Source organism: Agelaius tricolor, unplaced genomic scaffold (genome assembly GCF_023055355.1).
Source record: "Agelaius tricolor isolate 1412-34295 unplaced genomic scaffold, bAgeTri1.0.p SCAF_1, whole genome shotgun sequence".
NCBI classification, from domain to species: domain Eukaryota; kingdom Metazoa; phylum Chordata; class Aves; order Passeriformes; family Icteridae; genus Agelaius; species Agelaius tricolor.
The window spans coordinates 4,801,017-4,827,742 of record NW_027269261.1 but is presented as its reverse complement, the minus strand read 5'-3'; the positions used below and the strand labels follow the sequence as shown (position 1 = coordinate 4,827,742).

The following is a 26,726-nucleotide window of genomic DNA, read 5'->3' as shown; positions in this document are numbered from 1 at the left end:
AAGGAACTTTAAATAGATCTAGTTCCTTGCCATGGGCTGGGAAACCTTCCACTATCCTAGGTCGCTCCAACCTGGCCTGGAACACTTCCAGAGATGGAGCAGCCATAGCTTCTCTGGGCAACTCTTCCAGTGCCTTACTGCCCTCACAGGGAAGAATTAACTTTCCAGCATCCCGTCTAAACGTATTTAAAGACAGTCTAGCACAGCCCCAGGCTGCGAGCTGGGCGATCCATGACGGAAGCCGCCACGGGAGGACAGCAGTCACCAACAACTACCAGCAGCGCTCGGTGGGACTGTGGCACTTTGAAACGGCAATTTTGGGGGAAGTCTCCCCTCGGGATGTGCCGAGAGGCGCTGGATTCCCGCCAGGACTCGCCGGGAGCAGCCGCGCTCCCCGGGGAGCGGCGCGGGCCCCCCCCGTGAGGCGCGGCCATGGCGGAGCGGGCGCGCGCGGGGCAGGGCGGGAGCGCCAAGATGGCCGCGCCCGCGTGAGGGGCCGCCGGTGCCGCTCCACGCGCGTCCCGGTGCCCGCGGGAGCCGCCGGAGCGTCCCGGAAATAATGTGGATATCGGGGCCCCATGTCGGAACACTGTGACGAGAGGGCGACGATGATTGCGGCCGGCGACCTGCAGGAGTTCGCGCCGCGGGGCCGCGAGCAGAGCCGGCGGCACCCGAGCGCCCTGAGCCTGCAGCTGCGGCGGCTGCAGCCCGCGCCGGAGCTCTGCTCCTCCGACGGCGCCGCAGGGCTCGTGGGCTCCCTCCGAGAGGTCACCATCCACGACCGGCACCGGGTACGAGCCTTCCTGAGCCGGGGGTTGGGAGGGAAGGGAACTTAAAGCCCGTCCGGTTCCCTCCCGCCGCCGTGGGCTGGGACAGCTTCCATCAGAGCGGGTTGCTCCAAGCCTCCTCCAGCCTGGCCTTGACTTCCAGGGATGGGGCAGCCTCTGCCAGGGCCTCACCACCCTCCCAGGGGAGAATTCCTTCCCAATGTCCTGTCTAACCCTCCCCTCTGGCAGCAAGAAGCCATTTCCCCTTGTCTTGTCAATCCAGACTCGTGTCCAAGTCCCACTCCAGCTCTCTTGGAGCCCCTTTAAGCACTAGAAGGGATTTTAAGGTCTCCTTGGAGACTTCTCCAGGTGAACATCCCCAGCTCTGATGGAGATCAAGCCTAAGATTGGATCCATCCATATCCCAGCTCCTCTCTGAGAAGGAGTTAAGGGAGCAAGGGGGGTTCACTCTAAATCTCAGAACTCTACAGAGGGTCTCCCTTACCCATTCCTCCCTGGTTTCCATCAAAATAAATCTAAATGGATCCTGGTTGTCCATTACCATGGAATGCCAGGGTTTTTTGGGTTGGAAGGGATCTTATGGATCATCTCATTCCACCCCCTGCCATGATCAGGGACACCTTTCACTATCCCAAGGTGCTCCAAGCCCCATCCAGCCTGGCCTGGGACACTTCCAGGGATAGAGCAGCCACAACATCTCTGTGCCAGCACCTCGTAACTGGCCAAACTCATCACACCCATGGCTCTTGTGGCTTTCCCTCGACAAACCTCTGTTTTCCAGGAAAGCTGGCAGCTGAGGAAAGGCATCAGTGATGTTGGGGAGGAGGTGGACTACGATGAGGAGCTGTACGTGGCCAGCAATGTGGTCATCTGGAGCAAGGGCAGCAGAAGCCAAGCATCCGCCGTGTACAAGGCATTCACCGTCGACAGCCCCGTCCTGCAGGTACAGAAATGTGGGAAAGGGGCACTGGGGGAACCCACAGACCCTTTCCAGACAGGGAACACGGGAAGGTGATGTTGTGTGGGAGCAGCTCATTCTGGAAAACTGATGATGTTGTGTTGGGTTTCAGGCCTTGTGGTGTGACTTCATTATCCCCCAGGAAAAATCGGAAAAAGCTGATGGTGAGTGTCCTGCTTCTTGTGCTGCTGGCCAAATGCTCAGAGCTCAGCTCCCTTGGCTTGGAATCATGGAATTGTTTAGGTTGGGAAAGCCCTCAGAGGCTGCTGAGTCCGGCTGTTGCCAAGGCCACCACAAAACCACATCTCCAAGTGCCACATCCACGTGCCTTTTATAGCCCTGTGCCTGTGTCAGGGCTGGATACTCTTTTGGGGAAGAAATTTTCCCATTATCCACCCTGAATCTCCCCTGGTGCAACTTGGGGCTGTTTCCTCTCATCCAGTCCCTTGTTCCCTGGAAGCAGAGCCTGACCCCACCTGGCTGCACCCTCCTGTCAGGGAATTGTGCAGAGCCAGAAGGTCTCCCCTGAGCCTTCTTTTCTCCAGGCTGAGCTTTCTCAGCCAGTCCTTGTTTTCCAGCCCCTTCCCAGCTCCATTCCCTTCTCCTGGACACACTCCAGGAGCTCATTCACCACCACTTGAAATGTCAGAATTTTCTTTTTGAGTATAAGGGACATCTGGAACGGAGTGAAACTTCACCATTTAATTGTTTTCTTCCTTCCTTTCCAGTGCCAGGCAGTGAGGAAACAGTGGAGAAATGTATCTGCATTTTGCAGAACTCCTGCATAAACGTGCACAGCATGGAGGGGAAGGATTACATCGCTGCTCTGCCTTTCCAGGTAACTTCTGCCATGCTTTTTGTCCACAACTGGTGCATCTGTCCACGTTTACGTTTCCCTGCTCTGCATAAAAAGCCTGAACATCTTATTTTCCTATAAGACCCTCAAACATCATCAACGCAGCACATGGTTGATTTTTTTATCCCACCACAAATCCATATTTTTTTTTATAGGTTGCAAATGTCTGGCCAACCAAATACGGGTTGTTATTTGAGCGCAGTAGTTCTTCCCACGAGGTGCCTCCAAGTCCACCCAGGTATGGGATGAGGAATTTGGGTGGTTTCCTGTTGGATAATCTAATAAGGAATGGAGGAGTTGGAGGGCAGTGGTGAAAGATCCGTGTGTTTCTGATAGGAAAAGATGAAATTGGGTGGAAAAGGAGGAAGTTGTGTTTGGCCCTTCCCTGAAAGTGTTCAAGGACAGCTTGGATGGGGTTTGGAGCAGCCTGAGATAGTGGAAGTGTCCCTGCCCGTGGCAGAGAGTGGAATGGGATCATTTTAAGATCCCTTCCTACCCAAACCATTCTGGGATTTTATTGATGTGCTTCTTCCAGTCTTTTTATCCCATCCCAGTGACTCTGCTTGAGCACACTCAAAGCTGAGTGTTAGAAACTATCTGGGAGTGCTGGTCCTGGGAATAGGATCTGGGAAGCACCAGCCTGATTCCATTAAGGTCTGTCCTAGGAATTGATTCCAGGCTGTCAGGGACAGCTGGGAGAGTCACTGAGTGATTGTCATCGAGACATTTTCTCTCAGCTGCTGGATCCAAACTCCTCTTTGGTGGGGATCCCATTCCCTGTAGGCTGAGGCTCCCAGCCCCTGTGGAAGCCCTCTGTGGATCCCAAAGGAAGCAGCTGGACAATGCACTGATGAGCAGCTTTTATCCACCTTTTTGTGTTTTCCCCTGGGATTCTCTAGTCCTTGGAAGAGCTGGGATTAGGAATACAGGTCCTGAAGAGTTGAATCTACTCAGTCAATCCAACAAGCTTTTTGAGATGGAATCTGTGTCCCTGCTGTCACATTCCAGGCTCTGATTTGTCTGGCTTTTCCCTAGGGAGCCTTTGCCGACGATGTTCAGCATGCTGCACCCCCTGGATGAGATCACCCCTCTGGTCTGGAAGTCTGGAGGTACATTGGATGTCACTGGAGTCCCTCCGGGTGGCAGCAAATCCCAGTGTGTCCCTGTATCAAAAAATTCTGGAAGAGTCACTTCCAGGGATGCAGTTAGAGTGGCTGCATGAACAGGGAAGCTGCCCAGGGGAGAAACCCAGATTGTGGACGGAAGAGAGTGTGGGGAATGCTCATAGGATTGCTGTGGGGCTGATCCTTTGGGATGCATCCGTGTTTTCCAGGAGTGTTTGGATCGTCCCGGGTGCAGTACGTGGCTGACCACACGCTGAGGATCGTGTTCCTCAGCGCTGACCCTTCCATTGTGATGACCTACGACACTGTGCAGAGCTTACACACAGTCTGGGCCCTCAGGAGAGTCAAGCCAGAGGTACATGTTCCATGGGGAATGAAGATCCCTGGAAAACAGCTGTGTGCGTTTCCGTGCCCTGATGTGCGTTAGGAATGCCTGGATTTTGGGATTTGTTTCATTTATAAGAGTAGGATGTTTGGTGGGGCTGGTTCTTTTGGTTTTTAAGACATTTTTTCCATGGATTTGCCTGGAGCAGGAGGATCATGGGGTCATGGATTATGTTATTAACATATTATTCCCTACATTGGACCAGAAGGCTTAAGAAAAGTGGAAAGTAACTTAGTGCCATGAAAACTTTAACAGTGAGGGTTGTGAGGCCCTGGCAGAGTTTCCCAGAGAATCTGTGGCTGCTCCATTCCTGGAAATGTTCCAGGTTGGACAGTGTGCTTGGGATAGGGGAGGGTGTTCCCATGGCAGAGGGTGGAACTGGCTGGGCATTAAGGTCTTTTCCAACCAAATCCTGTGATTTTGTGGAAAAAAAAACCCAAAAAACATTGGAGCAGTTTCTGTGGGAGTGGAAGAGCAGGGTGGATGGGATTAACTCAGTAGGCTGAGCATGAATTTGTAACATGTAACTGATGGGAAAAGCTGTTGGAAAAGCCTCTCCCTGGCTGTCCTTGCCCACATGCCATTGGTTTTCCTCCCAGGAGCAGAGCCTGGTGCTGAAATTCCCAGAGCAGGGGGGCACCCCCCAGCACATGGCCACCAGCAGCTCCCTGACCGCTCATCTCCGGAGCCTCTCCAAAGGAGACTCCCCTGGGGGCTCCCCTTTCCAGAACTACTCATCCATCCACAGCCAGAGCAGATCCAGCTCCTCTCCCAACCTGCAATCCCGCTCTCCCACCATCTCCAACATGGCTGCTTTGAGGTGAGCACCCACAGCAAATCCCAAAGGATGGCACCCATGGAATAGCATGGACACATTTTGCTCTCCGTCTTTCCATCCAAGGCTCTGGTGCCTCTTGTGTTGCAGCACCTGCAATTTCCCTTGGAATGCCCTCCCTGTGCCATTATCCCAGTATTACAGGAGGGGAGTGAGGCCTGTGCCAGAGCCAGGAGGCTGCTCTGTCGTGGATCAAGGAATGTCTGTGGGATGTTTGAGTCCCAGGAGTGTTTTGGGCTGGCTTCTCTAAAGAAATTAGAAGGAAGGGGTTAGGAGGGATTTTTGATGGAATGGACCATCTGAAATCCTTTTGAAATCTCATCTGTTGGATTTGGACAGAGATGCCCGGAAAATAATTAGAGAATTGTTTTCCTGTGCTAGAAAACTAAAGGAAATCAACAGTGAGCTAGTTCCTGGTTTATAGTTTGGTTGAGTTTTTGAAGTCAGTGGATAAGCTCCCTGGGGTTCTCCCTGAATTTGAAGATCCACTTTTTGACTGCATCAATATCTGATTTTTCTATGATTTTGAAGATCCCCTCCTCATCCATATCCTGTCTCTGCCTACAGCCGTTCCCATTCCCCAGCCCTGGGAGTCCATTCCTTCTCTGGAGTGCAGAGGTTCAACTTCTCCAGTAGTGCCCAGTCCCCAAGGAGACCCAGCGTTACCCATTCCCCAAACTCCATTTCCAATGACTCCTTCCTCGTGCCGGAGACGGAGCCGATCGTTCCTGAGCTCTGCATCGACCACCTGTGGACAGAAACAGTCCCAAGCATGAGGTCAGCTGGTTTTCTTGGCTTGAGAGTTGGGAAGCAGGAATCAAAGTGAAAACACAGCTTATTTGAGTAGTTTTTCTGCAATTGGAGCCTTCATGGACTTGCACTCCCTGATTTTTTTGGGGGGGAAATGGTGCTCCCTAGGTGCCCGGCTCCCTTGCAGAGAACTGAGCACTCAGACCAGTTTTTCCTGGTGTGTTATTCCAGGCTTTCTGAATGGTTTCATGGAGTCTCCAAAGGAAAGCAGGTTCTAACCTGGTCCTTGTGTCTCTTTTCCAGAGAGAAGAATTCCCAGGCATCCAAAGTGTTCATTTCCACTGACCTTTGTGGGCAGAAATTCCTGTGCTTTTTAGTGGAATCCCAGCTCCAGCTGAGGTGAGCATTCCTTGGGGACAGGTGAACCAGGAGAAGCACTCCAGAAATTCCCAGCTGGAAGTACATCAGGGGTTTTAATTAAATAGAAAATTAAAAATAAGTTGATTTCTTTTGGGCAAAGCAGGGAAAACAAAGAAGGAAGCACAAAACTCAGGAAAAATCCACTGCACTGTTGGAAGTCTGTGTTTTCTTTCTGTAACAACACCCAGGACAAATCTTTTATGTTTCCTGTTCCTTCTAATCCCTAGGTGTGTAAAATTCCAAGAGAGCAACGATAAATCACAGCTGATCTTTGGATCTGTCACCAATATTCCAGCAAAGGATGCAGCTCCAGTGGAGGTACTGTTACCTGTGGAATGTCCTTGTCATGCAGCTGCTGCCTCCTTAATTAAACACAAGGAGCTGAATGTGCTGCTTGATTATTCCAGGGAATTGACACACTGCTGGTTCTGGAAGGCAGTGGGAATCTGGTGCTTTATTCTGGAGTGGTTCGGGTAAGCGACACCTTTTCCGTCCCTAATTTATGTGCAGTGCTGGAAGGGGAGTCCTGAAGCATCCATAGCATTAATGGGACAATTAAATAATTTTTGGGGGGGGGGGTGTTATTTTTAGAGAAAAACTTAACTTTTTGTTTCCCTTTTCCACCAAAAAGGTGGGGAAGGTTTTTATTCCTGGGCTTCCTGCTCCATCCCTGACAATGTCCAACCCAATGCCTCGGCCAAGCACTCCCTTGGATAGTGTCAGTACTCCATCCAAGCCTTTGAACAAGCACCTGGGGCCCCTGGAAGAGGTAACAAATAAGGAAATATTCCTTTTCTTCTAATGATTGGTGGTTTTTTATCTTCTAAGGTGACTTTTGCAGTTGAATCTTTCCTTCTTGTTTTGTAAATCCTCTGAATAAACTGTATTTAAAGAAGATTTCTGTGGTGCTGCCCTGTTTATTTATTTCTGTTTGCCATAACCCTTCCAAGGCAGGGATTGGAAAGATCTGTAGTCATTTCTAAGATTCTTGTTAGTACTTCAAACCCAACAATTATAGCTGTTCTTTGATCAGATCCACTTTATTTCTGAATTCCACTTCAATTTGAACTCTAAAATGGGCTCGTTTTTCCCACTTTCCAGAGCGTGCTTTTGTCACCAGTTCCGGAATTAAGGGATTCTTCCAAGCTCCATGACTCCCCCTACGTTGAGGACTGCACTTTCCAACAGCTTGGGACTTTCATCCAAGCTCTGAGGGATCCTGTCCACAACAGAGTAACTTTAGTAGGTATTTTCCTGTCATTTGGGGCAACACTTTTGATAACAAAGATTATTCAAGATAATTCCAAGATTTCCAGTGTTTCACAGAGCTGGCACCTGAATTCCATATCTTAATGTAGCATAAGCCAAGATTCGGGAATATCTTCACCCACTAAAGAGTTCTGAGTTGATAGAAAATGACTCTGCCTGCATTTCCTTGATGCATTTCCTGATTTGTTTCCACTTTTGTTGGATTTTCCAGGAGCTCAGCAATAACACCATGGTTCGGATCAGTATTCCTGAAATCGCCACCTCGGAATTAGGTAGGGTTCCAAAGCTTTAGGTGGCTTTTGCTTTGCTTGGGAAAGGGCTGAGGTGCCAGTTCAGACGTGGCTGGTTTCAGTAATGAGCAAAAAAAGGAGTATTTTTCCTTATTTTTGTTCCAAATCGGAGGATTTGTGCTCGACTCAAGGAAGAGCTGTTGGAGTTTTGTGGCTCTATTTAGAGTTGAAAGCAGGCCCAGCAAGATGAACCTTGGAGATTTCCACCACTGATGAAGCAAATCCCAGGACACCGGAGCTGATGGATGATTTCCTTCTTTTCCAACAGTGAAGAGATGCCTGCAGGGGGTGAAAGCCATCCTGCCCAAGGAAACAGCTGTGCAGATGTTGGTGAAGTGGTACAACGCCTACAATGCCCCAGGAGGGCCCAGCTACCACTCAGAGTGGAATTTATTTGTCACCTGTCTCATGAACATGATGGGTTACAACACCGAGAGGCTCTGCTGGACACGGAATGTGAGCAAATCCATTCTTCACTTCTAGTTTTCAGGCCTGTTTTATTCTGTCTTTATCATGAGGTACATTTACAAGGTGCTTATTATAAAAAAAAAAAAAAAAAAAAAAGAAGGAGATTTGATTCCTCCTCAGCACGTAACACTGCTATATTAAATTTGGTTAATCTTATACATAATAAATCAATTCTGAGTTTAAACACAGGTCACAGCTCAGGTTGTTGTTCCCTAAAGAGGATTTTGTGTTTCTGGGGATTGTTCAGCAAATCCAGAAATACCTCAAGCCACATCATGTCCTACTTGGCTTGAGTTCAGATGTTGTGATTCACCTAGGAAACCTTGGTTCCAAAGAAATCACAAGAAACCCTGGTTCCTAAGAAATCCCAAAAAAACCCTCTTTATTTAATTTTATTTTTCTATTTATTTCTTTTATTTTTATTTCTTTTTCTTAAATTTGTTGCAGCTCGATTTTGAAGGATCGCTCTCCCCAGTCATTGCTCCAAAGAAGGCAAGGCCATCAGAAACTGGGTCAGATGAGGTAAGAAACGGTTCCCTCTGTTATATTTGGATTGGTTTTTAGGGAAAAAATTCCTCTGTAACAGTGCTTTGGAATTCCTTTCTGGAAATTATGTTCACCATGGATCCTCTTGTCTTTCTTTCCTGTTTCTTTGCTCTAGGACTGGGAATATCTCCTGAGCTCTGACTACCACAGGAATTTCGAGTCTCATCCCATTGCCAAAGCTCTGCGCCTGGACCCTCTGGAAGTTTCTGCTTCCAGGGATGACTTTTCCCAGAGCCTCAGTTTGGATTCCTCCACGCTCCTTTTCTCCCACATCCCTGCCATTTTCTTTGTTCTCCACCTCATCTATGAGGAGCTCAAACTGAACAGTCTGATGGGAGAAGGACTCCGCTCCCTTGTGGTTCTCCTGGTTCAGCTGGCGAGGTATTCCCACTGGAAAATTGTTTCTTTTGGTGGGATTGCCCAAGTTGGAGCAAACCTGCTCTGTATTTGAAGGAAAGGAATATTTAAAACCCTTCCTAATTGTTCCATGGCTCTAAATTCTTCCCCAGTAGCAGCAGCTGCCCAAAGGTGGCATCTAGGAGGTTGGAATAGTTTTTTCCCCAGTCTGTGACTCCCCTCTCTCTCATTCCAGGGATTTGAAACTGGAAGCTTACGTGGATTATTACTACAGGGACTACCCAGCCCTTGTCAAAACCTCCAGGCAGACCTGCATAATTGACCAGGGTGAGTTCAAGCCTTTGGCTATTCCGTGATACTTGGATAGTCCCTTTGTTTCTAACATTCCCCTCATTCTGGAGGATTATCCCCTGCTTATTCCTTTGAAGTAATTTTTCTTCCTTAAATAGATGCCTTGAGTTTTCATTCCTGTCATAAAATCCCATCTGACAGGAGGGATCTGTAACATTTTGTGGGGAAATGCTGGATTTGTCTTGTTGAAGGAAATGCCGGAGGAATTGGGAATGGTGAGGAATTCTTGTGCCTTTTCCCTGAGCTCACGGTCTTTGCTGTTCATCTTAAGTCCAAACAGGTTTCATGCTCCATCCCTCCTTTTTTTCTGCTGAGCCTCCAAGTATCTTCCAGTGGCTGAGTTCCTGCCTGAAGGGAGAGGGAGTGCAGCCTTATCCCTACTTACCAGGGATCTGTGAAAGGAGCAAACTGGTGGTACTGGTGAGTACTGGGGGACAGGGAAGACAGGGAATGTGCCTTGTTCTGTCAGCACTGCCCTGTGGGCAGGGCTTGCTCCAGCTGCTGAATTTCCTGGGAGTGAAGCATCTCTAAAGGAGGGTGAAATAACAGAGGGATTCATTTACTGGATGTATTGGAGCCGAGCAGCTTCACCACTTCTGTGTTTTTCTGTGGCTTGTGCAAAGTAATAATGGAACTTGGAATTATCTGTGTTTAGGGAATGAGAATTCCCCCATTTTTTCTCCTTGGGCATGCCCCAACATCAATATTTAGTCCTGTGAGTGCTGATGGTATCTCCTGGTCAGCATCACTTCCTTACTCATTGATGGGAAAACCCTTCCAACTGGGAGCAGAGGTGTCAAGCCTGAGGTGCCTAAGGAGAAAAACAGGGAGAAAAAGCCAGGATCTATTTTCCTCCTGTCCCTGCCTGATCTGCCCTTGCAGAGCTCAGAGTTAAAAGATCTTCATAAAGCCCACAAGAGCATTTTACCTGGATGTGATTTTTCCCAGAATTTTCAAAATATAATGACTGATCCCTTGGATTTTGCTGGCTGGACCCAACAGCTTTTCACTTGGAACCTTCACAAAATATCCAAGATGGGGAGGAGACCAAGTGGAAAACGTGTGTGTCCTGCAGGAGAAATGACATGTGAGAAACACAAGAAGGATAACTGGGAACATGTTTTTCTGTTGGGAAGATATTTATCTTTTATCTCTGGAGCAGTGAGGGAAAATTCAGTGCATTGTTTCAGTGTGGATTTTTTCCCCCAAAATTTAAAGCTTCAAAGTTTGTTGTTGTTCAGTTGTTTCAGTCACCTTTCACAATACACCTGCACCACTTCTGAGGTTGTGTTGCAGTTACTTCCTGCCTGTTTTTCTGGGAAGCAAAGGAATATCAGCCGCCAAAACAACTTTTTTTTGGTATTTCTCCTCCCCAGAGTGTGGCTTTGTACATCCTTGGGGATGAGAGTGCTGTGCTGAATGAGGCCTCCCATTATTTGTACAAGATCACATCAGGTAAGGATGCTTTGACTCCATCCTGGGAGTGTCTCAAGCTTGGAAAACATGGAATTAACACAGCCTTGTCTTTCCTAGGCCAACGGAAGCAGCAGATGGAGCAGGATGACAATCGGTATGGAAACTTTTGGTGCTGTTTTATTGAGTTTGTGACTTCCTGCTGACTTCTGGGTGAGCTTTTATTGGCCTCTCCTTAATTTTCCAGGTGCAATTTCAAATCCAGCACTTCTGTTTCCAGCCTGGCTGAAAAATTGGTCCTTTGGATGACCAGTGTTGGTAAGAGCGAAACAACAACATTCCCAAATAACCTTGTGCTTGGATAACAAGAAGCACTCTTTGTCTGGGATTGATAACACTTATTTAGGATTTTTTTTTCCCCCCTCCTTAATTTTAAGGTTTCACCTTGAGGGATCTGGAATCTCTTCCCTTCGGTGTGGCCCTTCCCATCCGGGATGCCATCTACCAGTGCCGGGAGCAGCCGGCCTCGGACTGGCCAGAAGCCGTTTGCCTCCTCATCGGCCGCCAGGATCTGTCCAAGCAGGCCTGGGAAGGGAGCCTGCAGAAGGGAAAATCCGTGAGTATGGCCACAAAGGGATTTCCCAATCCCAGGGTTTGGGCAGAGCAAGCAGCTCAGGGATTTCCAGCTTAATTCCCAAACTGAGGGCGACAAAATGGAGGATTTACATGTACGAGGGTTTTGGTGTGAAATGCAACGTCCAGCAGGGATGGATAATCATGGATAGCTGGGAAAAAACTCAAGATAAATCACATTTTTAAATTTAGACAAAAGTTTTACCTCCAGAGCTGTTGGATTCATCCTCCTCCCATTCTTTGGTGCTTTCTCCAGAGGCTCTGCCATCAAACCATGGCCGGAGGAGAAGGAAGTGGGTATTTGTCAGAGGCTCATTGTGTTGGCATGGCAGGCATCCTCCTTTCCACTAGAAGAGCTGGATTTGGAAATACACTTGCCACATTTCTCTTTTTTTTCCCAAAAAAGGTTTTAGTTATTTGTATCTTGAGGTAAAATGATTTAAAAAACAATGTGATGTTTTTCTCTTCCTTCTGATGGTGGCTATCACCAGCATCCCAAGGAATTGTTTCTCACTGAAATACCCTTTGTTGAAAACCAAAAATCTTCCTAAAGCTGGCATAAAACCCCATCATGGCAAAAGATTGGAGCCTTTTCCAAAGTCAGGAACTGGAATTGAAATCTCAAGTCCATCTTGGTCAAGATCCTTTTTTGCTGTCTCAGCTTTGGAAGGGATATTAAAGTTATTCCAGTTTTCTGCAGCAAAGGCTTTATGACTAATTGCATATCAAAACTGTAATTAATTTGGCAGAAAGGTTCATTAACTCCAGGTCAAACTCCCACCTGCCACCACACGAAAAATCCTTTTTGTTTGCTGCCGGTGGAAGCTGTGCCCAACCGAAACCCTCACAAATCATCGAAAACGATGATAAATTTGATTTTATCACTGACTTTATAACAATGCCTCGAATTGATGTGACCTTAAAAGGCCAAAGTGAGCTTCAAACCCCAAATTGTTTGTCATTTCTCAGGAGGGCAGGGTGGAGTTTCCTGTTTCAGAACGGACGCTGCTGCTCTGGGTGGTGCAGTTGTGTGTTGAGATTGAGTGTGGATTTACCAGAAGAAATTGGGTTTCATTCATCAGCTCTTCATTTACTTGCCTTCCAGGGGCCACATGTTCCCAGAGAACCACGGGAAGATCTGCTCCCTTTGGGTCCTGTCATCACTTGTGTGATGTGAGCAAACAGGAGAGCAGAGTTTTAGAAAAGCATTTCTTAAACCTTGCATGGAAAAGGGGTTTTCCAAAAGTCCTCCTAAGCTTTAGTGCTTTTCTGTTCATGTATGGAAGTTCCAAAACCATTCCCAAGTTTTCTGATAGTGAGGAATTTTGGGATTTTCTGCTGTGCGGGCTGTTTGTTTTAATGGGTAATTTGCTTTTCCAAGGTGGTTGTGGAGGGAATCCAAATTGATGTGTGGAAACATCAACCCTTTAAAAAATAAAACAGGGAGCAGAATCTGCAGAACAGCAGCTCTGGTTGGAGTGATCACAAATTGAGATAATCACGAACTGGGCTGATGGAGTAGGCAGGGAAAGGGAAACCCTTTCCTACAACTGCTCCAAAACAAGGAAAGATTTTGAAAGGACAAGAACTTCATCACACGTCACCTCCTCAATGCATTTGGGGTGTCATATCCTCTTGTCTTTAGTTATTTATCCGATTTGGTTGTGCAGAAGTACTTGATTTCCATCTTTGGAAATCCTCCAGGCCTTTTAATTCCTGTAAGGAGCATGGGAATGCCGTGACCCTCCATCGGTGTGTCCATCCCTCCTGTGTACAGACCCATCACATTGTGCTGGGTGAGTTCAGGTTGTGGTGCCTTCCTGACAATTTTCCCCTCCCCTGGAATTGTCTTTTCCCTTTCCCTTGCAGTCCGTGGGCACGGTGCTGTCCTCGGACATTCCGTCAGCGGCCGAGTCGGAGGAGGATGAGGATGGCATGAACGACATGAACGAGGAGGTGATGTCCCTGATCTGGAGCGAGGACCTGAGGGTGCAGGAGGTGAGGAGGCTCCTCCAGAGCGCCCGGCCCGTCCGCGTCAATGTGGTGCAGATGCCAGAGGCCAGTGACCACGAGTACATCGAGGAGAAGGAAAACAGGTAAGGAGTCCTGGAAGCATGGAATGCCTTGGCTTGGGTTGGGTTTGGATGGACCTTAAAGCTCATCTCATTCCAAGCTCTGCCATGGCCATGGATACCTTCCACTATCCCAGGTTGCTCCAAGCCCCATATATAAAATTGGAAATTTCTCCATTTCCAGCTGTTTCTATTTCCCAGTATTTCGTTCAGCTACAAGGTTGTGGGGATATTTTTGGAGGCTCAGAATCTAATTTAAAAAAAAAATCATAATCCAAGTCTTTGGAGTTGCGTGGATCAAAGCTCTGCTGTGTTGGAGTAGGGGGCTCTTGGGAAGGACAGACAGCACATTGAGTTCAGCTGGGGTTGAAGGGATTTTGTAGCACTTTCCTCTGCCCAAAAAATGTGAAATATAAGCAGGACCTACTGTGTAGAGACCAAACCATCCATGCCCTGCCTAAAGCTGGAGAACCCTTTGTGATAGGCTGGTCTTGAGACAGGGGACCTTGGAATTCCACAGAAAGCACATTCACTGTCGCATCCCATTCCTTTGAAACCTGTCTCCAGTGGCCTCGATTATCCCTGTCCTGCTTTATTCACTTTTTGGGGGGGGGGGGGGGGGTTTGAAAACCTCTTCTTTAAAAACCAAATTAAAAAGCAAACCCGAGAACACCATTACCCTGCAACATGTTCTGAGTCTGACCTAGGGAGCTGAGTAATCTAAGGAGTTTAGAAAGTGTTTCCAGACTAAATCGTAGAGAATTGTGGTCGGCATTCTTGGAAGCACCTTATCACCTCTGTACGCGGGTTATTACTCGGTGTTATCACCACTCATTGCAGGATCCCGCAGGGCAACCACCTTTACTTGGCTTTCTCCCCTCACCTCGCTTCCAGCACGGCTGGGAAGTGTCTGTGGAATGGATTTATTGAGCCAGCTTTAAGGGAAAAGTAGTGCCAGGTTCCAACAGCCAAAAGGTATCTTGGAGATGAACCTTGTAAGGACCAAAGATTTGGTTCAAAAGGAGGAGGAAGGAGTCACAATGAGGGAAAAATGGTTCTGTCCAGTGCCCGTTGTTTGTAGGTGTTTATATTTGGGAAAATTTTCCATGTGGTTTTTGGATTCACCTCCCCACCAGGTTGCTGCAGCTGTGCCAGCGAACCATGGCACTCCCAGTTGGACGAGGAATGTTCACCCTGTTCTCCTACCATCCTGTGCCTACGGAGCAGCTGCCCATCCCTAAGCTGAACCTCACTGGTATGTTGGTCAGGGGTTCCTTCTCAGTCCATCCCAGAGCAGGATGGGCTTTCTTCCAGCTGTTATCCTATTACAGTCATTTTTATAACATCTTCTCCACCAAGGATTTCACGGCTCAAGTGTGGGTTTTGTGGGGAAGCAGCTCCTTTGGGCTTTGAATCTGCCACCTAGAATGGTGGAAGATCCTTCTGGAATGGTCAGGGGGGTCAGGGCCGGTGTTATCAAACACTGAAACCTTTTATTAGGTACAGAAGGAGAGAGGAGTGGAAAAATGGCATAAGCAGTGCTGAGGTCATACAGGATGGAGATCCTGCAAAGGGCTGTCCTGACATTCCTGAACATTCTTGGATCAGAACTGTTCCCTCTCTTGGCACTGGATGAGGAGCTTGGCTTTTCCTGACCGCTGTTACCCCCTCTCCCATGGCAGGCCGTGCCCCTCCGAGGAACACCACTGTGGATCTGAACAGTGGCAACATCGATGTCCCGCCCAACATGGCCTGCTGGGCCAGCTTCCACAACGGCGTGGCCGCCGGCCTGAAGATCGCTCCCGCTTCCCAGATCGACTCCGCCTGGATCGTCTACAACAAGCCCAAAATCGCCGAGCTGGCCAACGAGTACGCGGGGTTCCTCATGGCCCTGGGCCTCAACGGGCACCTCACCAAGCTGGCCACCCTCAACATCCACGACTACCTGACAAAGGTGAGGAGTTCTGGCACATCCAAGAGGCAGATCCCGGTGGGATTGGATTCTTCAGGCAAAACAAGGAAGGTTTTTTTGAACTGCTGCACTGGGAGTTTCCTGGTGTGGGAGAATGTCTGAGTTGCTTTGTTGTGGTCATGGTGCATGGTTTGGGTTGGAAGATTCCTTTCTCAATGTGAGGAAGGACTTCTCTCCAAGGAAGTGGTGGAGAACTGGCTGTCCAGGGAGGGCATGGAGCCTCTGAATAAACTCCATTCCAAACCCACCTGGATGCATTCCTGTGTCACCTGCTCTGAGCGAGCAGGGGGGATAGACTGGATGATCTCCAGAGATCCCTTCCAATCCTAAATATTCTGGCATTCTGCAAAATGAGGAACCTCCATTTCTGTTCAAAGATTTTCAGCAGTGTTACCACCAGATCTCCACCCTGCACACAGCTCATTGGGATAGGCCACTGGAGCACTGGGACAGGGGTTTTCCCATTCCTCACTGGGAATGTGCCTCACTGCTCCTTGTCCCCTTGACCCAGGGCCACGAGATGACGAGCATCGGGCTCCTGCTCGGCGTCTCCGCTGCCAAGCTGGGCACCATGGACATGGCCATCACCCGCCTGCTGAGCATCCACATCCCTGCCCTGCTGCCCCCCACCTCCACGGAGCTGGATGTGCCCCACAACGTCCAGGTGGCTGCCGTGGTCGGCATAGGCCTGGTCTACCAGGGCACTGCCCACAGGCACACTGCTGAGGTGCTGCTGGCTGAGATAGGTGGGTGCCAACGCTGGAAAAACAGGATGAGGGTTGGGATAGTCGCCGTGTGCACCAGGGAGTTGGGATTGTGACCTTGGCGCCTTTTCCCACCACATTTTCTTCCCGTTTTCCCAAACCTTGTGGTTCCTCTTGGGAGCTTGTGCAGCATAAAAAGGAAAGTCACTGGGTTTAGGAAAAGAAAGGTGGCAGCATCATTACTGTTCGTACTTCTTCCACCTGGAAATTTGGTGTCCTAAATTCCCCTGTTTGGGATTTTAAGGGTTTTTAACCACTAGGCCTTAAGAGCTGATGTGAACAGCAGATTTGTGATCTCACTTGTGCTCTCGTTCTGAGTTAATTTGTAACAGCTTTTCTCCATGTTTACATGGGACTATACTTGGAGACTGTGTGGTTTATTTGACGGGGAATGGGATAAATTTTAAGGGTGAGATTGTTGTGTTTCTAGAAATTGGATATGTGCAATCCTTTTTTAGCAGCAGCATTTGGATTGGTTCAGGATCTTAAAGTATCCTCAGTTAAACTTGGCATTTTTATGGCGTTTTTAAACCATGGCTCTAAACTCTAACCATGACATTCAGGAGGGAGTTGCTATTTGGGAGTGGATGGATGAACTGCCAGCTCTTTGCCATTCCACTGAGGACTTCCCTAAAGATGGACAGATATTTTTTTTCTCCTTTCAGTAGGAATTAAGCAATAAGCTGGGATTTTCAAAGATGAATTTTGCTGGTTTGGTTTCTCCAGGGCGTCCCCCCGGCCCAGAAATGGAATATTGCACAGACAGAGAGTCCTATTCCCTGGCATCAGGGCTGGCCTTGGGAATGGTGTGCCTTGGGGTAAGTCAGCTGCAATTAGGAGACTCATTATCCACTGGGATGGCATTCCAAGAGCTGTTCCATCCTTGGCTCCCTGCTGCCTGTGGTGCCTCCTTTTTCTCCTAGAGGAAGGCACTTCCATGTTTTCCTTCTCTCCATTCCTTAGCATGGCAGTAACCTGATTGGGATGTCAGACCTCAACGTTCCTGAGCAGCTCTACCAGTACATGGTGGGGGGCCACAGGAGATTCCAGGCAGGAATGCACAGGGAGAAGCACAAATCTCCCAGTTACCAAATCAAGGTACGTGGTGCCAATGCTGCCTCATTAAAGCTGGAATTCTGGGAGATGTCTCCATGACTTTGGGAGCATCATTCCTTTCCAAGTGAACCTGTGGGAAGTGTTCCCTGTGTTTTCCCAGGAAGGGGACACCATCAACGTGGATGTGACGTGTCCAGGTGCCACCCTTGCACTTGCCATGATTTACCTGAAGACCAACAACAGGTATTGGCCAGGGAATTCCTGCAGGGTGAAACTGCCTTAGTGTTGGCTCTGCTGGGGTTTGGAATTGCTGGAATGTGACCTGGAAACCCTTTTCTTTTGCCATGCCCTGCAGATCCATTGCTGACTGGCTCAAAGCACCAGACACCATGTATCTGCTGGACTTTGTCAAACCAGAATTCCTTTTGTTGAGGGTAAGATTTCCCTTGGGTTCATTCCTCGTCCATTTAAATGATGTTTAGGAATTCCAGCCCAGCATGCCCATCGTCCAGAATTCTTCGCTTCCCATCCAAACTCACCCCTTCCAACAGTTCCTCTTTGTAGTGTGGCAGCTTCCTTGCCATGGAGACAGAATTTAGGGAGAAATAGATGAAAGACAAAATTTATGGGGAATGTCACATTAATTGTTAGGTGTATTTTTATAGCTTTTCCCAGTTCCATAGATAAATTTTCTCCCTTTTTCCAGACCCTGGCTCGATGCCTGATTTTGTGGGATGACATCCTGCCCAATTCCAAGTGGGTCAACAGCAACGTGCCTCAGGTAGGTGTTTGTTTATGTGTGGTGTGTTTGCTTCTCAATTTTACACCTCCCTGGGTTGTTTTCCATGTGGGTATTTCCATAGTCATGTCAGGAGCACAAGGAAATGAGCATTAACATGACAGAGGTGACTGTCCCCTGGGATCCCTGGATTTTAGGAGCACCAGGGACTGGAAAGGAGATGATTGAGGAGAGATGGGATTGTTCCAGACACAAAATGATGTCAGGGAAAGGAAAGGATTAAACTTTTCCCTGCATTGCCAGGTCCAAAACTGGTGCATGGAGGAATAACTTCCCAACAGTGGAATCAGTGATATTCCAAGATATTGTATGGAATTTTTAAGACCAAATGAGCTCAATACCTATAAGATCTACAGGATGCTGATGGTCTCTGTTGGGGAAAAAACAGCTTTTCCTTCCCTTAGACCTGTTTGGTATCACTTATGAGCTCTTGATGGCCAGAGTTTCAATGAGTCATCAGTTTTCCCTTGGATTTCTTTTCCTTTCCTGCTTTTTACAGATCATAAGAGAGAACATTATCTCTCTTCATGCAACAGAGCTGCCTTCTTCTGAAGACCTGAGCTTGGAAACACTGGCGTGAGTGTCCCAAAAATCTCCTCCGAGGGAATTTTACTGTCCTGTAAAGGAGAGTTTTGTTATATGGGATATCCTATAAAGGAGGAGCCTCTTCCCTTTTATTTTTAAGGGATGAAGGGGTTTGTGCTGTGTATTCAGACGAGGAGAAGAGGAGCATTTAGTCATATCCCGTTTGTGTTGTTCCTTAGGCAAGCTCACGTCTACATCATCGCCGGAGCGTGTTTATCCCTGGGATTTCGTTTTGCCGGCTCAGAAAATCTGGCAGCATTTCAGTGCCTGGTAAGAGGAGGGTTATTTGATTCCATTCACTTCCCAGGGAGCTGTCACACCTTTTGGATCCATATTCACTGGGCATTCCTTTTCTTTCTAGTACAAATACGCCACGGATTTCCTGAAGTGCTTGTCGGCTCCGACAGCATCCATAGTAAGTTTTTCCAAGCAAAAAGATGGCTTTGTGTGATCCTCAGCAAAACCTCAATGGAAACCAACCCAGCCCTTTTAATTTCCTGGATTACACATGATATATAGGATGTGGCATAGCTGCACATCATTGAAGGATTTTGCTGGCTCTCCCTCCTTTTGGGGAATGTGGTTTTCAAGCTCGGGGTAGAAAGTGGTGGATCATCCCACCTGGAATGTGCTGTTGGCCATGGAATTGTGATGAAATCTCTCTGTTGTGCTTGAAGACAGGTCACTATAACCTGGAAACGTGCCTGAGTGTCCTTCTCCTGGCCCTGGCCATGGTCATGGCCGGCTCTGGGAACCTCAAAGTGCTCCAGCTCTGCCGTTTCATGCACAAGAAGACGGGGGGAGAGATGAACTACGGCTTCCACCTGGCTCACCACATGGCTTTGGGGCTCCTCTTCCTGGGAGGAGGAAGGTAACGGGCCTGCTCCAAAGGCACATCTCAACCCTTATTTCCATTTCCTCCATTTCTCTTTTTTTAATATATGGATGCACGAAGGCGTCTTCTGTTGGCAGAGAAAGTCTTGTTGTCTTTGTGCACTTTTGGAAATTCCTTTCCTCATCCCACCAAATTATTTTGGCCTCCTGTGTTTTTTAGAAGGAAATCTGTTTTTTTTCCTACAGATATTCCCTGAGCACTTCCAACTCCTCCATTGCTGCTCTTCTCTGTGCTCTGTACCCTCACTTCCCTGTTCACAGCACGGACAATCGGTAAGGCTTCCATGGGGATCCCATTTCCTTTAGCTGAACCATCTTCTTACAAAAGACAAATGATGGATTTTTACCAAAAATCAATTTCTGAAGGTTCTCCATAAAAAAAAAAAAAAAAAAAAGTGGGAAATGGAAGAAGTAAATGACAATGGTAGGGATCTTTGGGCAGCGAGGAAACACCAGCTCTGCTGTGCTGCTATGATGTGGCTGCTCCAGTTTGCTCAGCTGGAAAGATTTTTGTGGAAGATCTGTCCATTTATGACCTTTAATTACTTTTGCTTCTGCTCCATTAAGCCCTGTTCTGTTAATTAACCAATACCAAGGCTACAGGAGCTGTATTTGGGTGTGGAGCAGGAATTGGGTGTCTGGGATCATTCCTAGCCCATGCTGAGCTCCCGGTTCCCACCCCAGGTACCACCTGCAGGCTCTGCGTCACCTGTACGTGCTGGCGGCCGAGCCCAGGCTCCTCACTCCTGTGGATGTGGACACCAACACCCCCTGCTACGCCCTCATAGAGGTCACCTACAAGGTAACGTGGCTGAGAGGCCCCGAGGGGCTGTGGGATGACCAAACACTCGGATTTATCCCAGTTTTCGTTGGAGCGGCCTCCAGTCTTGGGTTTGGTTTCAAGCTGTGGTGGAGACGAGGCGAATTCTGCACAAATAAGTGAAGGGTTGGGCTGAACCCACTCACACCTCAGGTGTGCTTTGGTTGCACCTGGAGAGCAGAAGGGAGGACAGGGAGAGTCACCAGAGTCTTCTAGGGTGTCCTGACTGACCCAGGTCCTTCTCTCTCTTCAGAAGGATTTTCCAATTTGTGGTTTTCCAGGCCTTCTCCTAATTCTGAGATGAGCAACTTGGTGTTTCTCCTTGGTGCTTCCATCAGGTGTCCTTCAGGGAAGAGTCCTTTCTGTGGGATTTATTTTATATGGGAGAAGGGAGATGCTCAGAATTGAGTTCCTGGAATTTTTAGGGGGAAGAGGTGCATCTCTGTGATTCTGGCAAGGATTCTCCATGTTCCCATTACAGCTTGCTTCCCAAACCTTCACGTTTTGGCCTTGCCCAGTGTTAGGTGTTCATCCATCCATCCATGGAAAATACAGCTTGGGAAGTCCATGTTTCCTGACATGAGTCCTGTGTTTACTTAGGAACAGAACCCCCTGCCTGCTGCCAGGGCAGTTGTTCCCCACGAGGTGCCCTTTTCCTTCCTTTTCCCATGGAAATGAGCATTTCTAACCTGTGGCTCCCCTGATGTTCTGCAGGGCACGCAGTGGTACGGGGAGGCCACCGAGGAGCTGATGGCACCCACGCTTCTCCCAGAGCTCCACTTACTGAAGCAGGTAGAGGAAATCTCTGTTTTAATGGAAAATCACCTGGATTTTGCATCACAGGTCTCAAGAGCTGAGATCTGATGGGTTTTGATTCCTTATCCTGACTCTGGATGACATTGTCCCATTACGATTCCAAAGACAATTCTCTGTCTTCTATCTTGATCAAGATCTCCCAAGATCTGATGCAGCAGGGAATTCCCTGTAGGAGACACAAACCTCCTCCTGAATTTTCTGTGTGGGCAACACTATAAAACAACCCTGAAAAAAAAAAAAAAGTAGAAGCCTCTTAATTCAATTATTCTGGTTATATTTAGTAATAAAATGTTTCTATTGACAGATCAGAGTGAAGGGCCCCCGGTACTGGGAATTATTAATAGATTTAAGCAAGGGAACGACTCATCTCCAGTAAGTGTTTTTTTAATGCTCAACTGAATCATGACCTCGTAGTAATCGTATTTCATGTTTTTTTTAAACCCTCCCACAGCTCTGGGTTGAAACCTGGGTTTCATCAAGTCACTGTTATGCATCTGACAGCACTTTAGGGGGGAAGAAAGAAACTGCAGAGTTGGGTTTCACCCATTGAGGTGAATAATTCATGCAAAAAAACAGGGTCGGGGAAAACCTGATAGTAAAACCCACAGAGGCTGGCAGTGGGATGGAGGCACCGGAGAGCAGCTACAACTCATGGTTTTGGTTTGGTTTTGAGTGGTGGTGATATCACATTTCCCAGACTGTTGGGGACTGTTACAAAGCCCTGTGAAATGCTTTTTCTTGTGTCACCCCATGTCACAGAGTGCCACCCACCCTCGTGACGCGCTCAAAACGTGGCGGGCAGCTGTGGGAACCGGAGATTTTACCGGAACACAGGATCTGGGGTGGAGGGAGGGTGTGGAAATCACTCTCATCTTTGCACTCCCCAGTGAGGGGTGGGAGAAACCAGCTCGACCTTTGCTCAGCAACGGGGTGCTTTTGGGTCATTTACTTGCCATTGATCAGTCCCACAATCATTTAGGTTGGAAAAGACCTCCAAGATAATGAGTCCAATCATTGATTGCCCTCTTGTCCAATGGAAGGATTAAATTGAGCTCAGTCCATTAGTGCAGCATGCTTTGGGTTGGGAGGGATTTAAGGATCACCCAGTGCCACCCCTTCCACTACCCCAGGTTTCTCCAAGCCCCATCCAACCTGGCTTTGGACACTTCCAGGCATGGGGCAGCCGCAGCTTCTCTGGGAAACCTGTGCCAGGGCCTCCCCACCCTCGCAGGGAAGAATTCCTTCCCAATATCCAGTTTGAACTTCCTCTCTTTGAACCGATTCTGTAAATGGGCCCTGTTGTGGCATTCCAGGTCGATCCTTTCCAAGGGTGGCATCCTGTACGTGAAGCTCCGGGCTGGGCAGCTCTCCTACAAGGAGGATCCCATGGGATGGCGCAGCCTCCTGGCACAGACCGTCACCCACCGCAACTCCGAAGCACGGGCCTTCAAGGTACTGCTCCCAGGGCGCTTCCTGCCAGGAATGCTGCTGAGAGAGGGAATTCTGGTGGGCTTTCACAGGACAACCATGTGTGGTGCATCTGCCGTGGGCAGACACGAGTGTTGGACACGTCCTGCCCATGAAGTGCTTGATCATGCAATCTGTTAGGGTGGGAAAGTCCTCCAGGGTCATGGAGTCCAACCTTTACATCGTTGAATCCAAATTTTAGATCATGGAGTCCAACCTTTAGATCATGGAATCCAACTTTTAGATTGCATCTAGCCTTTAGATCGTGGAGTCCAACCTTTAGGTCATTGAATCAAAATTGTAGATCGTTGAGTCCAGCCTTTAGATCATCTAGTCTAGCCTTTAAATTGAGTCCAGCTTTTAGATCGTTGAATCCAACCTTTAGGCATGGATTCCAACCTTTGGCGTGGGTTCCAGTTTTCTCCCTTGTGTTCTGGACACTTTGGAAATCAGTTGTTGCTATCTTTGTGCACAAATTCAAAAAGTTCATTTTGATCCCTTTTTTTTTCCAGCCAGAAGCAATTTCCGCTTTCACTTCCGATCCTGCTCTCTTTTCCTTTGCTGATTATTTTTGCAAACCGACTATGGACATGGGCCAGGTAGGATGTGTTGGTGTGGACCAACACTTATTCCATCGATAAAAACTAGGGAAAACCTGCCTTAAACTCTAGAGCAGAATTTAGCCCTGCAATCAGCAGGAGCAGGGAATATCCTGCAGGATGTTGTGTAATACAGTGGTGATCCTCTGATTCCTGTTGGTTTGATACTGGGATTTTTTGTCCCATTCCTTGAGGAGTGTGTTAACAAATCCAGAGAGCCGTGAAACATTTAGGGGAAGTCACAGAAGGTGTTTTTTATGGAATTTCTTTTAAAATTATTTAAGGGAGGACATAAAGCCCAGTTTAATTATCCTAACGAAGAAGTCAAGTGGTATCATTAATTATCCCAAATTCCTGTGATGCCACTGCATGGATTAACTTCAGTTAATTAATCAGTTAATTAATTCCAGGCAGGAACCTGGAATAAATTGTGCTTGACACCTGTCTTTCTTCAGAAACAGGAAATCCTGGATCTTTTCTCCTCCATCCTTTACGAGTGCGTGACCCAGGAGAATCCAGAGATGCTGCCCACGTACATCGCCATCGACCAGGTAGGAAACTCCTGTTCCTGTTGGAAACAACACTTTTTCCCACTTCTTGGGGGGCAATAGTGGCCATTCCGTGTGCTTTTCCAGAGGAGTGAGGGCAGGGGTTGAGGAGTAATTTGCTTGTTTCATTCCTGTTCCAATTCCCGCTGCCAGGCCGTGAGGAGGCTGGAAAGGCGGGAAATGTCCGAGACCTTTGAGCTGTGGCAGATGAAGCTGGTGCTGGAATTCTTCAGCTCCCGGAGCCACCAGGAGAGGATGAGCAGGAATCCAACCCGAGGGCTCTTCATGAACTCGGAATTCCTGCCAGTGATGAAGTGCACCATAGATAACACCTTGGATCAGTGGCTTCAAGGTAAGGAGGAATTTCAATCCAACCAGTGTTGGAATCCCGAAATGGTTTGGGTAGGAAGGGACCTTAAAGACCATCTCATTCCATCCCCTGTTGTTCACCTGGTTCTTGCCTTGCTAATCCATTTTGATTTTTGCCTCAAAAGTGTGGAAACCTGATGAGGGAAGGGAGGGTGTTTTCGGTGTGGTGTGGAACATTCCCTGTAGAATTGTGTTCGCCTGGAGTGATGGGGGGTTTTTAGCAGGGAAGGTGATGTTTCCCAGGGAAAATTCCTTCCTCATCTTGCACAGGGAGAATTTTCCCAGAGCAAAAGCAAAGGGTGACCACAGCAGGGTCGCCATGGCAGAAGGAAGGAGGTCAGAAAACAACCTCCCAAGCCCACCTTCTGTGGGGAATGGAGACTTCAGTGGGATCTGTCTGTGGAAATCCTGCTTCCCAAATGTCACCAAAGATATTCCTTGTCCCTTGCAGCCGGAGGGGACGTGTCCCTGCATTCCTACCTGAGCGGGCAGGCTCCAGAGGAATCCCAGCTGAGCATGCTGGCGTGCTTCCTGATTTACCACTCTGTGCCCACACCGGGGCAGCTGGCAGCTGGAGGCCTGGAAGGTGAGTCTGGAACTGGAATTTGGGGAAATCCTGGATCCTTTCACTGGGCAGCTTTTCCTTGCTCTCAGCAGCCTGGGAATACACCAGTCCTGAGGTTACTAAGGGAAAGGAAAGGCAGCTGGACCTTAATTTTGGGAGCTCTGTTCTTTGCTTAGGGCTGGGGCAGCAATGTCACCACATCCATGAGGGATCGGGAGCCTATCCCAGGAATCTTGTGTGGGCCACAAATTCCTGTGTCTGGGCATGGAAGATTCCAGTTACCTGTTACACAACTCTCTTCTGGCTGTTCTTTTCCTCTGTGTTCTCCTTCTTCCTGGATTTGGGATCCCTTTTCAAAGAGATTTGAGATCTCTGGTGGAACTTCACTTTCCAACCAGTGCACAACAAACGGATCCATGGGATGACACCTCCAGAGCTCTCTGGAGCTTCCCCCTCCAATTTTGACAAAACTTTTCTCGTTTTTACACTTTTCCTTTGCTTTGGATGTTTTTAGGGAGCAGGAACTTCTCGGAGCTGCTGCTGAAGCTGAGGAGGCTGCACGTGCCCGTGCGGGCACTCCTGCGCCTGGCCCCGCTGCTCCTCGGGAACCCCCAGGCCATGGTGCTCTAGTCCCACCAAGCTTCCCAAAATTCTCCTTCTTTTTGTACCTTCCCAAACAGCAGACTCACCCCCAGCTGTGGCAACCCACGACCAGGAGTTATTTATAAATTGTTATGAGGAATTTAAAAAAAGAGCTATAAAAGTGAGGTCATAATAAATTTACTTTTGTAACGAAGGCTTGTTTGTAAATGTGTGGTTTCTGTGGGGAATTTGGGAAAGACCTTGGCTGGGAATGGTGCTTTTCCTTGGCTGTATAACTCCTTTGCTTGTGGTGGATCTTTTTTCCAGACAATGGAAATAATTCCTGGTTTAAACACTTTGTGTTCCCTTCCTCCTTGTGTATCCCCCTGGATGAACCTGGAGCAGGGCTCATTCCTTGTTGGTTCCAGGCAGAGCTGATCCTTAATTTGTCACCAAACACGTGGAATTACTCCATAAAAAGCAGCCAGAGGTTGAGGGATTACTCAGCCAGAGCAAAAGGCTTGGATTCTGATTATTGTTGTTCCAAATTTAATCCTGTTCTGTGGGATTTGTGCCAATTTCTCTCTGTTTTTTTCCCAAATCCTCAAGGATTTTGCAAAGGGTCAAATGGAGGGAGGAGGACAACCGAGTGATTAAAAAGAGAGCAAAAGCAGGAAAATGATGCAAACCTGATTCTTATAAAAACCAAATGTATTGTGTATTAACTGAGGTTTTCCGATTGCTTGAAGTGTCCTGAAGGAGGCAGAGCCTGTGCCAAATTCCAACCCTCATCCCTTTCTTTTTTAAGCTGTTCAGAAACTTCTCTAATTTAATAAAAACGGTTTAATTAATTTAATTTATCACACCTCCTCCACAAGCACCTTCCTTACGTGAATTCAATGAACCCATGAGCAGATGGGAAATCAGAGGAGCCAGGAGGTCTCATGGGGCAATCCTGGATGTTCCTTCCCCTAGGAATTGGGTGCAGCTCAGGGAAGTTCCTTCTAAACGGAGGAAATGGGAAGCATGAAGTGCTGATTTTCCAGAGGGAATGACACTGGGCTTTCATGGCATCCTGGAATGGTTTGGGTTGGAAAGGACCTTAAAGACCAGGAGCAGGGACACCTTCCTTAAAGCCCCATCCAACACCGGCCTCAAACACTTCCAGGGATGGGGAATTAAATTCCCCACGACTTTTCCAAGGACAGGTACTTTTTTTGCCTCCTCAAGCCTCTACCCCAGCCCCAGAATGAACCTCCGGGTTTATCTCAGCTGGACAAAGAGCCGAAAATCCAAACGCTGGATTTGGGGTGGAAAGCTGAAAAACCTGGAGGTGTCCTAAACCCTCTGACTGTCCCGATGGATCCACAGGGTT

The 26,726-nt window shown here is 48.1% G+C and overlaps 1 protein-coding gene across 1 annotated transcript; it reads left to right on the top strand.

Annotated features, from left to right (window-relative positions):
- ANAPC1 (anaphase promoting complex subunit 1) lies at positions 1-25,565 on the top strand. Its single transcript, XM_071452905.1, has 47 exons — positions 1-791; positions 1,570-1,731; positions 1,859-1,910; positions 2,475-2,584; positions 2,758-2,840; positions 3,638-3,711; positions 3,936-4,081; positions 4,711-4,931; positions 5,514-5,723; positions 6,000-6,095; positions 6,344-6,434; positions 6,524-6,589; positions 6,748-6,885; positions 7,218-7,358; positions 7,597-7,657; positions 7,944-8,131; positions 8,591-8,665; positions 8,805-9,070; positions 9,282-9,373; positions 9,669-9,817; positions 10,774-10,852; positions 10,931-10,967; positions 11,058-11,128; positions 11,248-11,426; positions 13,313-13,539; positions 14,652-14,770; positions 15,198-15,469; positions 15,999-16,233; positions 16,978-17,069; positions 17,215-17,349; positions 17,468-17,550; positions 17,663-17,741; positions 18,014-18,088; positions 18,606-18,682; positions 18,871-18,961; positions 19,053-19,106; positions 19,369-19,562; positions 19,772-19,858; positions 20,270-20,387; positions 21,120-21,197; positions 21,526-21,593; positions 22,535-22,673; positions 23,201-23,287; positions 23,743-23,838; positions 23,989-24,187; positions 24,656-24,790; positions 25,284-25,565. The coding sequence occupies exons 1-47, from the start codon at positions 579-581 to the stop codon at positions 25,397-25,399; spliced, it is 5,856 nt and encodes a 1,951-aa protein (XP_071309006.1). The 5' UTR covers positions 1-578; the 3' UTR covers positions 25,400-25,565.
- Positions 25,566-26,726: the final 1,161 nt, after the last annotated feature.